Source organism: Leptopilina heterotoma, unplaced genomic scaffold, assembly GCF_015476425.1.
Source record: "Leptopilina heterotoma isolate Lh14 unplaced genomic scaffold, ASM1547642v1 Lhet_191, whole genome shotgun sequence".
Taxonomy (NCBI): domain Eukaryota; kingdom Metazoa; phylum Arthropoda; class Insecta; order Hymenoptera; family Figitidae; genus Leptopilina; species Leptopilina heterotoma.
In genome coordinates this window covers 1737729-1750755 of record NW_025110910.1, presented here as the reverse complement: position 1 = coordinate 1750755, position 13027 = coordinate 1737729, and the positions used below count along the sequence as shown (strand labels likewise).

The 13027-nt window shown below is 29.1% G+C and overlaps 5 protein-coding genes across 5 annotated transcripts; all 5 read left to right on the top strand.

Moving 5' to 3' along the window:
* The first annotated feature begins 336 nt into the window (after nucleotides 1-336).
* Nucleotides 337-2786, top strand: LOC122500798. The gene is made up of 4 exons (XM_043609899.1): nucleotides 337-596; nucleotides 1383-1763; nucleotides 2086-2224; nucleotides 2338-2786. Exons 1-4 carry the CDS (start codon nucleotides 563-565, stop codon nucleotides 2492-2494), a joined length of 711 nt encoding a protein of 236 aa, XP_043465834.1. The 5' UTR covers nucleotides 337-562; the 3' UTR covers nucleotides 2495-2786.
* A 913-nt stretch (nucleotides 2787-3699) lies between these two features.
* LOC122500795 lies at nucleotides 3700-5547 on the top strand. Its single transcript, XM_043609895.1, has 4 exons — nucleotides 3700-3853; nucleotides 4599-5003; nucleotides 5092-5230; nucleotides 5315-5547. The coding sequence occupies exons 1-4, from the start codon at nucleotides 3700-3702 to the stop codon at nucleotides 5469-5471; spliced, it is 855 nt and encodes a 284-aa protein (XP_043465830.1). The 3' UTR covers nucleotides 5472-5547.
* Nucleotides 5548-6140: 593 nt separating this feature from the next.
* On the top strand, nucleotides 6141-8597 carry LOC122500887. The gene is made up of 7 exons (XM_043610031.1): nucleotides 6141-6340; nucleotides 6454-6864; nucleotides 6967-7123; nucleotides 7233-7369; nucleotides 7475-7843; nucleotides 7912-8053; nucleotides 8326-8597. The coding sequence occupies exons 1-7, from the start codon at nucleotides 6304-6306 to the stop codon at nucleotides 8432-8434; spliced, it is 1362 nt and encodes a 453-aa protein (XP_043465966.1). The 5' UTR covers nucleotides 6141-6303; the 3' UTR covers nucleotides 8435-8597.
* A 91-nt stretch (nucleotides 8598-8688) lies between these two features.
* LOC122500890 lies at nucleotides 8689-10349 on the top strand. The gene is made up of 4 exons (XM_043610035.1): nucleotides 8689-8979; nucleotides 9047-9442; nucleotides 9923-10076; nucleotides 10189-10349. The coding sequence occupies exons 1-4, from the start codon at nucleotides 8916-8918 to the stop codon at nucleotides 10322-10324; spliced, it is 750 nt and encodes a 249-aa protein (XP_043465970.1). The 5' UTR covers nucleotides 8689-8915; the 3' UTR covers nucleotides 10325-10349.
* A 44-nt stretch (nucleotides 10350-10393) lies between these two features.
* LOC122500886 lies at nucleotides 10394-12781 on the top strand. The gene is made up of 6 exons (XM_043610030.1): nucleotides 10394-10830; nucleotides 11002-11325; nucleotides 11419-11542; nucleotides 11688-12301; nucleotides 12373-12520; nucleotides 12618-12781. Exons 1-6 carry the CDS (start codon nucleotides 10794-10796, stop codon nucleotides 12763-12765), a joined length of 1395 nt encoding a protein of 464 aa, XP_043465965.1. The 5' UTR covers nucleotides 10394-10793; the 3' UTR covers nucleotides 12766-12781.
* The last annotated feature ends 246 nt before the right edge of the window (nucleotides 12782-13027 follow it).

The following is a 13027-nucleotide window of genomic DNA, read 5'->3' as shown; positions in this document are numbered from 1 at the left end:
GTAAAAAATGTAATTAATTGTTTGTTAACTTTTTTCTCTCGCGCAAGGTGTAAAAATTAAAATACAATTCTATTTTTGTAAGCTTTCAAAGCTTATATTTATATAATATAATGTATTTGAAAATTAAAATACGAAATTATTCAAATAAAGATTTATATCTATTAAGATAGTTGGAAAAGCACTTAAATGAATGTTAATCGTGCTTACATGACAATTAATAAATATAGAATTACCACATCAACTGTAATACTTGTGGTTAAAATCAAGTGGTTTGATCAAAAGTGACTCACATTTGCTGCGAAGAATCTTCCCGGCCAATAATTTTAAAGAAGCTTAAGTACTAAGTTAACGTGTACAATAAAAATAAATATCTCTTTGATAACCCTTTGTTCGCTCCTATATAGAATCCCAGTGACTTAATATAAAATTGCAAAATAGCTTCTAGCAACGTCAGTTGGAAATCATTCGTTAGCGACAACACTAGTTCATATTTAAGTGTTCTATTCTATTCAATACAATTATTTATTTATTTTCACTTAATTAAATTGAATTGTTTATAAAAATGAAGTTATTAATTTTATCGTTTACGCTTTGTGGTAAGTTAATAAACAATCTGTTTTATTACAAATACATACATTGTTTTTTGGGAATTAAATTAAATTTCTGCTTTACAATAAGTTTTGAAAAATAAAATCATTTTTCCAAAAATATTTTAAATCTCTACAAATTTCTTTTCTATTTTTTCTTTATACAAAACCGTTATTTTAAACAAGATTCTCTATTTACTTTAGTTTTAATCTTTTAATCAAATAATTTTTAAACTGTAAGATTTTACATTTTATATAAATAAAGAAGTATATTTTTTTACAGTTACTTTATTTACTCAATTTTGTAATTTTTATGAGCTGTCATAATTTATCTTTTCTTCGTAAATTTCACAACATACTTTGTTACACTTTATAAAATTATTGATTTATTTTACTTTTATTTTGTTTTTTATTTAAAATGTTTATCTGTTAATTAAAAATAGAGTATGTAAAGGAAAAAATGGAAAACTAGCAAAATGTCAAAGTTTAAAGATTAAATTATTGTGAAAACAGAAATCTAGTTTTATTCAGAATAAGTTCAACATTTTCAAAGAAACTTTATTTCATTTTTAATAATTAAAACATGTATTTTTAGTTTATTTATTAACATGCAGTATTTCAACAGACTTATTGTCTTTCATATTTTGTTTAAAAGAAAACAACATATTTTTTAATTTTAAAAACTTTTTTTAGATTAGAAAAGAATGTATATACTTCAAGCATTACTTTTTTATGTAAAGCCTCCCTTTAATTAAATGTTGAATTTGATTAAGATGAAAATTAAAATTTTTTCAGCCCTATGGATATCGACTTATGGTGCCTCGGTTATGGCGCCAAACACGGGTTTTCAGCCGACAATGATCTTTCAAAATGAGTGTATTGCTAAGGTTCAAAACAATACAGAAATCGTGGAGAATTCTGTGCAACTAAAGTATTCTTTTTTGACAATATTCATAAAAGCCACTCAAAAAATAAGGGAACAGGGTTCGTTGAAAAACTTGGATTCAATTCTTGAACAAACCTGTTTACCAGCCACAGATGAAAATCTTCTGTATGACGTGTTAATGAGTATCATCAAGTCTTGCGTTGAACAAGAGTTTTCCTTTACACCTGAGGAGACAGTGATGATCAAGGAGAAGTTGGAAAAAATATTCTGCAACTTGTATCTGAAACTTGGTGAGATATAAAAATTTTTGAACAAAAATTCCAATCTGAATATCGTAAAACAGACTTCTGTTCTGCTCAAGTTTAAATTCTTTTTTCATTTATCTCGTGTTAAGTCTTGACATTTAGGGAAATCAAATGTTCATATGATTAAATTATTTTAAACTGAGAAAACTCAGATGAAACTAGCTGCCTAGCAAAATGTTTTAAGTGAAATAAACCATTTGACTTTTACTTTACAATAAGGTCTTGGTGTCTATTGTTGAAAGTTCAAGTAGTGAATAAATAAATTTACTATTACACTTGAGAATTGAAAAATGAAAATTGTTTCTAGCTCTGCTTCTTTCATTCTCCCCGGAGTGTGTCACTGAGCCAGGAATAGTGAATGAGCTTCAAAAATGCTCCCAAGGACAAACAATAAATTTAAGCACTCCAGTTCGTGACTGGTTCTTCGGCAATTCTGAAATTTGCACGTATGTATTATTTTATTCATTAACAAACTAAACTTCAAATTCAGTTACAGACATAACATTATTTTAAAATTAAGGAATACTTTTATGAAACTAAAGATATGCAATTGTTTCAGGACACAATTAAAGGCAATCGAGTGTTTAAATGACGTCTTTAAAGATAATTGTAGTGCCGATATTTCAAAACAAATTCATTCAATAATGACTGAGGCTCGAAACATCATTGGATGCAATCCCGAACCAAATTCAATCTCCGTCATCGACGCATCGTAAAAGTGCAATTTTTAACTTAATTTAGTTGGCTTTTCCTTCAGTGCAATTGCAGAAGTCAAATTTTTATTTTCATTTGAAAGCCAGTTATTCGATACTTGTATAAAAGTGATAAAAAGTATAAATAATTTCTCAGTTAGTGTTACAACGTACACTTATCTCAAAGAAGAGCGTGAACTCTTTATTTTGTGAAACTCATTCGATTAGTATCCTTTTCAAGCATTTATGTAATGAATGTACATACGTTTATAAGGTTTACTTATTGCAAAATAAATCAAATTTTTTATAATTTAAATACAATTCTTACATTTGCGCAACCCTTATTCCTTATGGAAAATGTCTTTTCTGAATCATGCTTAAATAGTATTTGGCTTTTGCGCTTACCAATAATAATTGAGGGTTCCGATCAAACAACTGATTGTAATTCGTCAACAGGTACTCAAAATTCTCAACCTTTAAATAAAAAAAATTTAGAGTTAATTTTGTGAAAGCATTTCTTTTTTATGTAAAGATTACGAGAATATTCGGGTTCCAGAAGTTGTAATTTAAAACCTAATTTTCAGTTTAGAGGACAATGATTTTTACATGAAAAAAAATTAAAACCGGTTCTTTGATCGGGACCTTCAATTAATAAATTACGAAGGGTAATTACGAAATTAATAAAGATCCATCAACTCCATGTCAAAGTCATCTGACTAATTGCTTTTCGAGGACCACGTCTAATGAACTCAAATTAGAATATTCATTAACATCCTCGAATCAATCTTTTTAATTTTGATTTAAAACAAAAGGAATAAATTGGTACGTTTAGCCTATATTAAAAAAGGAGTATTTAATTCAAACTTGAATCCAGTAATGAATATAATTTGGATTATAAAATTAGTATATGTAGATGCAAAAACTTTGATTTTGACAAAACAAACTGTTCTGCTGTCAAAACTGAATTAAGGAATGATGATCACAGTTGAAGAACAAATAAAATTTATACAGCGCAATATACCTGGAAATAAAAATGATAATGTCACTGGATTTTAAATTAATTGACGATTGTAGTTAATAACCATCCAAAATACTAGTTGTCTGCACTATAATCGTTACTCCAAGAAAAGTGAATCATTTATTAGTTTCACAATTACAAAAGCTAGTAATTCAGAGTGATCTCTCACGATAACCTTTTATTTCCTTGGATATAAAATCTTCTTGTCTTAATGAAATTTCAGCAGATTTTTTCAACGTTTGTCAAGCATCGTCTATTAATCAAGTTTCTTTTCCTTCTTACAAGTCATTTTCGAATCAATATCGTTTATCAATTTAGACCCAAGTTCAAGATGAAATCTTTGTTTATTTTTATTTCCATTTATGGTGAGTTATCTTCTATTTAGATTGATTTGTATTTTATTTCATTTCACCTTTGATATAAATTGATTTTCTGTTATAAATATTTCTTTTTTTTTGAAAATATTTCATAGAATCAACTAAAAAGATAGGCCAAGTAAAAAGTGATGCTCTACAATAAATTCATTACGTAAGATACATATCCGATTAAAAATAATAATATTTTGCATCTTTCTTAAAAATCATGTACAAAAACACATTTATATTTAAACTTTATAAGTTATCAACAGTAAATTTTTTCGCTTATGATTCTCTCTTGTAGCTTTCGATTTAATTAAGTCGCATATATTTCGAGAATAATAATTGAAGAAAACAAATATTTTACAACAAAACTATATGTATTTGTTAACTTGAATTAGTTTTAATAATTAGTTACGGGCAATTTTATTATTTGAATAATCCTGCACCTAAATTTTAATCAAGTAATATTACAAGTGTAGATGTAGTGCTAATAATTAGTCACAGTATTAATTATTAAAAATTCCAATTAAAATTTTAGTTCTGTGTTAGAAAATTAAAAAAATTGTTATTTTTTCTAAGATTTACAATTATTTCACCAAAAATAAAAATTTATTTTCCCGTATAGAAAATTGGGCATCATTTAGCAAATGAGAAACACAAGAATGTGCTACACGTGTTTAGTGAACACACGTGAAATATAAATAATAGAATGCTTTTTTTTCTTACGTCGCATATTGTACTTTAATTACAGGAATTTGGACGGCAGTGAAGGGTGCCTCGGTAATAGCACCTCAATCACAATCACAATCACAGTCATTGCCGTCGAACTCAACGATTGCCGGAATGGAGGATGAGTGTCTTGAAAAAATTGAAAACGACGAGGACACACTTGAAGACGTATTCAAATTGAAATTCACGTTCGACCGCATTTTTAACAAAATTTCTCAGAATGTAAAGCATCGAAATTCTCTGGAGTCAATTGATAAAGCAATCGATGAAATTTGCTATCCGGCCATTGCTGACGACCATTTATACACATTGATAATGAAAGTCGTGAAACTCTGCTTGGATGAAGAAGCATCCTTCACTCACGAAGAAAAGGAACAGATTAAAGTTAAATTGGAACGAATATTTTGCAGTGTCTATATGAAAATTGGTAACTCACAAGTTCTTTTGGCTTACCTTGAGATTTTAATAGAAATCTAAGAAATTAAATTAAATTATAATTAAATTAAATTTTTTAGCTGCAATAACGTCATTCTCGACGGAATGCATGAGTGACGTTAAATTTATAAACGAGATGGAAAAATGTGGTAAAGATCAGGCAGTCAACACAAATGCTCCAGCTCGAGATTGGTTTTTCGGCAGTCCTGAAATCTGCATGTAAGTTATGGTTTAAAGTAGAAGAGATAGTAGAAATTTTATCGCAAAACTTTTTTCGAAATAATAATATTTGTTCTTTTTCAGGGCTCAAACTAAAGCAATTTATTGTGTCAGTCAAATAATAAAGAGAGAGTGTCCTTCTGATATCGCTGAAAAGATGGATTCCACAATGATGGAAGCTCAAAATATTTTAGGCTGTGACTCAGATCCAAACTCAATTTTTGTTATAAATCTCTTGTAAATTTCAATCATGAATGTAAATAATAATCGCCTATGAACAATTTAAGTAAAATAATAATAAAAATAATAATTTTCTACTCCTTTGCTTCGTTTGTCTTATATGATGAATTCTGGTAAGAAAAACCAGAGCCAAGAAAATTAATGACTACGATTCACATTTCTTTGGCGTTTCCATCAGATGCTATGTTTATATGATTCATAAGATATGATAGAATTTTTTTTGTAAAATCGTAAACTACGTAAAGTTTATGAAACAACTTTAGAGCACAATTTTTTTAGTTAGTCTACAATTTTTTTTTAATTGCTGACAGTATTATTTTTAATAAATTTAATATCAAAATAAGCTTGTAAGCAGTTTAAATTTATATTTATTTATTTCTTAAAATTGTCTCAACTTTTAATCGTATCAAACTTGAATTTTTATTTATTTATTTTTATAATTATTATTACTACCGGGCACGCTCTGAGCACAAGTCACTCTTTAATCCGCATGTGATAGTTACATAAAAAAGAAAACATTATATTTCAATGACTGAATCCAGAGAAAGAAATTAACATTTTAAATAAATAGTTGAATATTTATACGTGACGGGGGTTAATACCTTCTTTGACCCAAGATAAGATAGTGATTATTCAGGAAATTTATTCCAGAAGCAACATCATTTTTTAATCATTCAGTTCAAACAGTTGTAAGTGTTAAAGTTGTGCAATGTTTATAATATTTATTTTCTGCTATTAAACAAGTGATTTTTGCCTCTTCAGTTATAAAATCCATTTTTTATCTAAAATATGATTTTCATTTTTAACCATCAACTTTTAACTAATAATAAACAATGTTAAGAACATTAAAAATTCTCCTTATTATTTCGTGTGAGTGCTTAATGTTTATTTGCTATTTAGTACTAAATGAATTTTTAACTACTACATTAATTATCACTAGGTAAATTAATTCATATTCTTGAAATTAATTTATTAATTTTCAGCCGGTGCTGTTTGCCTACAAGTACAGAATGTAACACTGAATAATTTTGAAAACGGATTGCGATTAAATTTTACATTCTTTGAATTAAAGGAAAGATGTAGTTTAAAAGTTCCAAACATAAATGACATTCTTAAAAGTGCAAATAATGAATTTTCTAAAAAATTGTCAAAAATTTCAAACCAACTGTGGGATCTCAGTGTGCCGGAAGTCGATGTATATTCGAGGGGGGAAAGTCCGTCTCATCAATTATTAAAATCACGTTGTAATGAAGAATCGGGACTGGGAAAAGTTTTTGAAAATTTATTAAAAGTTGTTCAACTATGTTTTGAAAACAGTTTACAATTAACGAATAGCGATATTAAAGCCTTTTCACTATCAGCTGCATCTCAAATCTGCTCCTATATTGAATTAGGCAAGTTTTAATCAATGATAACTATTTTGTTTCATGTTCAGACACTACTGATTAACATTAATTGTGTTTATAATTGTTAATTACTTTTAATTTGTTACACAGATTCGCTTTTAACAATGACAGACAAAGAATGTGTTGAGAAAATTAATGACAATAAGCAATGTTTTACTTCTATTAATAATATGACTGGCAATTATAACTCATCAATATATAATATCATGTTAAACTTAAAACTTGAACATAAGCCTGAGGACTGCAGGTAACTTTATTTTCTTTTCCTGTTATTTTCACATTGAAGGTACATGAACAATTTGAATTCTTAAATACATGCGAATAAATGTTTTAAGCAAGTGTCTGCATTTTTTTAGTATCTTTTCAAAGATCTGGGATTGTCAAAAAAATGTTATAGAATCGTGTAAAAACTCTTCAGGACAGATGCACGAAATGTGGATGGAAATCAGACATTCATATTTAGGATGTAATTTGGAGAGATCAACATTTACAGGTGTTTTCACTTCTTTTAGAAAAAATTAAGAATTATTTACTTTTTATTTAAAAGAAAGTTTAATCGAATACAACTTACTTTATAAATGATAAATATATTTCCTAGATAGTCGATCAAGAATATTTGATGTTGAGAAAAGAAGATTCAATTTTACGATTCCGGAATTGATTAGAGTTTGTAAGTCAAAGGGAATCGATTTAAAGGAAAACACAAAACACGCGGATTTTCACGTGTTCGATATATTTTTGGTGTGCAGCGGAAAAGTAAATTTACAGAATTTTGAAGCACTTCCTGACGAAGTGATAAACTGCATGAAAAAGCACTGCTATCAAAATTACACACTTCATGCCTCTTTTGAGAAAATTATTGACTCCATTCAATTTTGCTACAATGATGTGGATCAAATTAGTTTGCAGGAGAAACAAAATTTGGCTCAATCGTCAGTAAAGGCTTTTTGTGACAAAATGCTAATGGGTAGGCTGATTAAAATGTTCTTTCCCTACTGAAGTATTCTTTTGTTACCATTAAATTGAAATTTACAGGTGAACTAGCTTTCCACGATTCCGCAAGCACTCATCGAAGCTGGAAAAACTGTTACGAAAAGCTTGAAAATCCAGAAGACGAGTTGACTAATTTTTTTGTTCTCCTAAGTGTACCTCACATTTTCACTCAAAAGCAGTGCAGGTAAAATAATTGAATCTTTATTAAAAAACCGTTCTCTCGTTAGTTTGAAATAGTGTAAAGTCATCCACTAATTCAAATAAGTAAAAATTTCCACAAATAGTAAAATTTTACTATTTTGCTAAATATTTAAAAATCTACCATAGTTTCAACTAGAAAATCACTAAGAATTAGTAAAAATTTGTACTGATTTAAATTAGTGGACTTTTTACTAATCCGGATTTAGAGAGTTATTAGTCACTAAAACATTTAATTAGTTGGAATATTGTTTTTAGTTTTTACGCCGGATTCTTCGCATGTGCACGAAATGAGTTTGAAAATTCAAGCCAAGAAACAAAAAGTGCTATTGAAGCTGTTAGACTGAGTTTATCCAACTGCGACTGATTATTGCGGTGGCATTTAAACAATTCAATGGAAATTATTATTAATAACATTTTCCTTTAGAAAACTAGAATAATTAATTAAAAAAGTGGGACTTTTAAAATGGATTAAACTGAGATGAATTAATTCATAATTTCTTAATAAAATAATTTTGTATATTTTAAAATGAATGAATTTTAATATCCCAATTTGTCAATAATAATAATAATTACCCCTAATATGTAGCATAGTAGATTTTGAGATTTAATTCGATTTCCTATAGGAAAAATTGACTCACGACATGTGCACTCGAATCCCTGCTATAATGTTGATTGAAGCCTTGCAGATCAATTACAGTTGAGATGTAGTATGAAAATGATACATCACGAGTACCTGGTCGTTAAAGTTTCTTTAAAATCATTTGCGTAGAAACTATGTTGAACAGTTTAAAATTAAAGTCCATCAGCTTCTGACATTCGCAAGTGTTGCTTCTAACATGTTCTAAATGCCCATCACTATGAAGATATCAAGTGTTTATTCTTTAAGCTTCGTGACTTCAGCAATCTACTGTGAGTTGTAAAATGTTTTAGGTATTTTTATAATATATTAATTACTATTTCTAAATTTCTAATTCAGATCTGTGCTTCCCCGCATTGATTTCGGGTGCGCCGTATGCCCTTCGAAAGCCAGATGATCGTTTCGATGTGACAATAAAGGATTTGCACCGCATGTGCGAATCAAATGGCCTCAACTTATACGAAAGTGTTCTTTACTTCCACATGCCGTATATGAATATTTCAACGACAGCAATGAAGAGGATTTATGAAGGAATCTCTTCTGTCAATTCACTCGAGCCCTTGGACCTTCTCACCGAACAGCACTGTAAAAAAAATCCAGAAATCCGAAAATACTTGCAATACTTGACAGATTTAGTGCAAACTTGCATGGACGAGAATCGTCGAGTACCAGAACACAAGAAAAGAAAAATTATGGATCTATTTATGACACGAGTTTGCTCTGACATTCAATACGGTAAATACTCTCTTCGTTCTCTAATTATATTTCCAAGACTTTGACTTTCGTCAAAAAATGAAGCATATGACAATAATTTAAAATGATTGTAAGAAAATTAAAACTTAAAGAAGACTAATTTTAAAATTATGTTTAAAAGTATAATCATTTTGATTTCATAACAATTGAGTTAAAACTCAATGAAAAATGATATTACTTATAAAAAATAAGTCAGTGCTTTTTTGTGGGAAATTAATCAGAAACTTCTTTTTAAAAATAAAATTTAATGTCCATGAATTCATGGTAAAATTATTTCACATTTAATAATATCAATTAAAAATGATATAATAATATTGTAAAACTTTCCATATTAGAAAAAGATAAATTGACTGGAATTTTTCAGTAGAACTGTAAACAGAGTCCAAAAATATCTTATTGTTGTCTCGAGCTGAATGGAAAATTGTAAATTACAGTTGAGACAATGACTTGATTTTTTTGCAGATGCCGTCCAAAAGTACGATAGTAATTGTTTCAAAAGTGAACGTACGTCTGAGACGTTTGTTAATTGTTACGGAAGTTCCGAGCCTCGCGGTGTAGTGTTTAGGAATGATTACATATTACCCATTCAATATCATCCCACGCACAAGGAATGCACGTGAGTTTTCAAATTATTCACAAAATTTCAAACCTTTCAAACTTTTCTCAATAATATATTGTCAAAACAATTTTCAATTTTTATTTTTGAATGAATTTTTATGCTTTTTCAGAGGAGTTTTTAAATATTACGATTGCGTCGTCTATTCAGTGCAGCGTTGTGAAGACTCAACAAAACAATTTGTCGAAAGTCACTTCGAGTCGAAGAAGTTAATCGCTGGATGTGAAAATAATTTGAATTATGTATAAAGAGTATTAAATTAATGTCAAACAATTAATATGTCATTATTGCAAAGAACGGGAGGATATATATTCATGCAATAAATTTTAATATTGTAACTAACAAGAAGAGTGCCATTTAATAGGCAAAAATTCTTTATCTTTTTGGAACACAATTAATTAACGTCGGTGAATTCTTATTTACAATAGGCGGAGTAATTGTGATTTGAAACCTTGATTAAAACAAAACTAGAGAAATCCCTTTACTATTTTTAATGTCATTTACATCAATCAAGAGAAAATTGCTCTCATTTGTCAATCAGTCATGACACATGAAGGTGAAGTTTGCAAAACGTCATTCAGTTTACATAAAGTCCCTGTTCAGGACAATGGGAGCCTAAAATCGTGTTATCAACACCTGTTTATAGCTCGTCCAAATAAATAATAACACATAAAGTTAATTTTAGTTTTTATTTTTTAAAAATCATAAGTAATTAAAATGACTATGAGAATTTTTAGTTTAGTTTTTTTAGTTGGTAAGTTTTTAATGTTTCGAAAATTTCTTTAAGTACTTTTACTGTTTCGGAAAATTCGCCACATTTTGGATGAAAAAAAGTTGAAATTGAAAATGATGCAGGATTTCTTTATAAAGATTAGAAGAAGCAGAAAGAAGAGAATTAAATGTTTTATTTGTTGATTTCCTTCAGCTGTGGTTAATTCACTGGTAAGGATTAATATTTGGCACGATAATTTGGAAACAATGTGCTCTTCGCAAGGGGACTCTTTATATCAGGAATTAATTGATAGTCAGAAGAATTTATCTCTACACTTGTCTAGCTTTCATTCATTAAATCTCGAGTTTTCAAATGGAATGCAAACCTGTCAATCTGATTCAAATTCAAAATTGAAGGTGGATAATTTTTTTGATAAAGTGCAACTGTGCATGGATGAACAAAGTCGTCTGCTCGAAGATCAAAAGCAAATATTCGTGACGAAACTTCTAGAAGTACTTTGTCATCTCTTTCTCCTGGGTAAACGTACTTTTTAGCACTTGAATTTAATGTAAATAAAATATTTACTTTTCCATTAAAAATTGAAACATTCTCTTGTATTTTATTTTACAGGAGGAGGAAAAATAGACGATCAGTGTTCAAAAATGACAGAAATAAATTTCTCCTTGTGTCGTCGATCATTCCGGGAATTTCCGACAATTCTTTTGCCTTTAATTTACAGTACAACAGAGTGCAGGTTGCTATGTGCTTTAATTTACCTAAACCTAAATTGAAAAAGTCTAAAATATACTGAAAAATTAGGTCAAGCTTTTTGTAGATCTTTCTATAATTGTTACTTATACCATTTTTTTCTGAAAACTTGCATGACGGAATTGTTTCAGTGAAGCTCGAAGATTATTAAACTGCTTTGAAACTGGAATCCGAATGTGTAACGAGTCCACAAGAATAGAGTTCGAATCGGCCAATAATGTTACATATTATACACTATTTGATTGTCAGAACATAGAGTTTGATGAAGAATTACCAACATTTGAGGAAGAAATTATTTACAATACAACTGAACCAGTCCCTGAAACAAATGAGGAATTTAACACTGCCGATGATGAGACGCTAGAGGACATCGAGAAAACAGAAGATATAAGACAAATGATCCACAACCAACCAATGGTGCGATTTAATTTCACTAAAACCGAATTGCAGCAAAAATGTAACGAAAGAGGCAACGACTCCTTAAACAGTGTAAAAGATACGTACACCAGTTTTTTAAAAATCAAATCAGATAAGCTGTACTTGATTCGAGATCTTAAGGAGAGAACTAAATTGAAAGCTTTGGTCAATGAAAACTGCTATAAAGCCGAAGACATCAGAAGTAACTTGAACAGTATGTTGAATACCATTGAACAATGTTTAGACGAAGAAGATCGGTTGGAGGAAGAAAGCAAAGAGATATTACTGAACAAGAGCATTGGGAAATTTTGTTCTGAATTGGAAAACCGTAAGATATTTTCTTCACTATAATTGATTAACTATAAATTACATGAATTAATAAAAGAATTGTTGTGTTAGTGGGAAGTCATTCGCCAAATGATAAAGAATGCTTTCATGATTCTTCGACATTCTTTCAATTGGCCCTGTGTACCAAAAATATGTCCATTACGCAGTTCTATTTCGATAATCTTCCCTTATTATTCATTTCATCTCCAGAGGAGTGCGAGTTAGTATTTATTTGTTAATAAAAAGCGTTGATTTAGAAAAAATTAGGAAATAGATATTTATTTTTGTCATTATATTTAATGCAATTTAATTTTCAGTGGACTCGAAAGAATGCACACTTGTAAATTAGACGTTCATGGCGATTGTAAGGACTCGACAAAAAATTGGCTTCAAGAACAATTTAATGAGGAAAAAAGATATGCAGGATGTAAAGAAGTTTTAAAAGAAATTACATCTAACGACTAATGTATTTATTAGTTCTTAATAAAATGTAATTTATTGCACATAATTCCAATTTATGGTTTGAAATGACATATGTGACACGGATAGATAAAAGGGACCTACGGTCCGAAAAAAGACTTCGAAGTTTACCAAGTTAGTTGTTAGTTTTTTTGCACTGTTTTTTGTCAAAGTGCCTAACTTTGAAGTGAAATTGTGAGAAAACTAATGCAGCCAGAAAGAAAAAATAGATAAAAAAGTGAAATTCGATTTTTTCGGATCGCAGGAC

Bases quoted from the DNA above. Each gene is read 5' to 3' on its own strand.
- LOC122500795 (XM_043609895.1), top strand. From the start codon at position 3,700: ATGAAATTTCAGCAGATTTTTTCAACGTTTGTCAAGCATCGTCTATTA. The intron at 5,004-5,091 runs GTAACTCACAAG...TAAATTTTTTAG, and splicing joins CAGTGTCTATATGAAAATTG to CTGCAATAACGTCATTCTCG. The intron at 5,231-5,314 runs GTAAGTTATGGT...GTTCTTTTTCAG, and splicing joins GGCAGTCCTGAAATCTGCAT to GGCTCAAACTAAAGCAATTT.
- LOC122500887 (XM_043610031.1), top strand. From the start codon at position 6,304: ATGTTAAGAACATTAAAAATTCTCCTTATTATTTCGT. The intron at 6,341-6,453 runs GTGAGTGCTTAA...ATTAATTTTCAG, and splicing joins AATTCTCCTTATTATTTCGT to CCGGTGCTGTTTGCCTACAA. The intron at 6,865-6,966 runs GCAAGTTTTAAT...TTTGTTACACAG, and splicing joins CTGCTCCTATATTGAATTAG to ATTCGCTTTTAACAATGACA.
- LOC122500890 (XM_043610035.1), top strand. From the start codon at position 8,916: ATGCCCATCACTATGAAGATATCAAGTGTTTATTCTTTAAGCTTCGTG. The intron at 9,443-9,922 runs GTAAATACTCTC...ATTTTTTTGCAG, and splicing joins TTGCTCTGACATTCAATACG to ATGCCGTCCAAAAGTACGAT. The intron at 10,077-10,188 runs GTGAGTTTTCAA...ATGCTTTTTCAG, and splicing joins CCCACGCACAAGGAATGCAC to AGGAGTTTTTAAATATTACG.
- LOC122500886 (XM_043610030.1), top strand. From the start codon at position 10,794: ATGACTATGAGAATTTTTAGTTTAGTTTTTTTAGTTG. The intron at 11,326-11,418 runs GTAAACGTACTT...TTTATTTTACAG, and splicing joins TTGTCATCTCTTTCTCCTGG to GAGGAGGAAAAATAGACGAT. The intron at 12,302-12,372 runs GTAAGATATTTT...TTGTTGTGTTAG, and splicing joins TTGTTCTGAATTGGAAAACC to TGGGAAGTCATTCGCCAAAT.
- LOC122500798 (XM_043609899.1), top strand. From the start codon at position 563: ATGAAGTTATTAATTTTATCGTTTACGCTTTGTG. The intron at 1,764-2,085 runs GTGAGATATAAA...AATTGTTTCTAG, and splicing joins CAACTTGTATCTGAAACTTG to CTCTGCTTCTTTCATTCTCC. The intron at 2,225-2,337 runs GTATGTATTATT...CAATTGTTTCAG, and splicing joins GGCAATTCTGAAATTTGCAC to GACACAATTAAAGGCAATCG.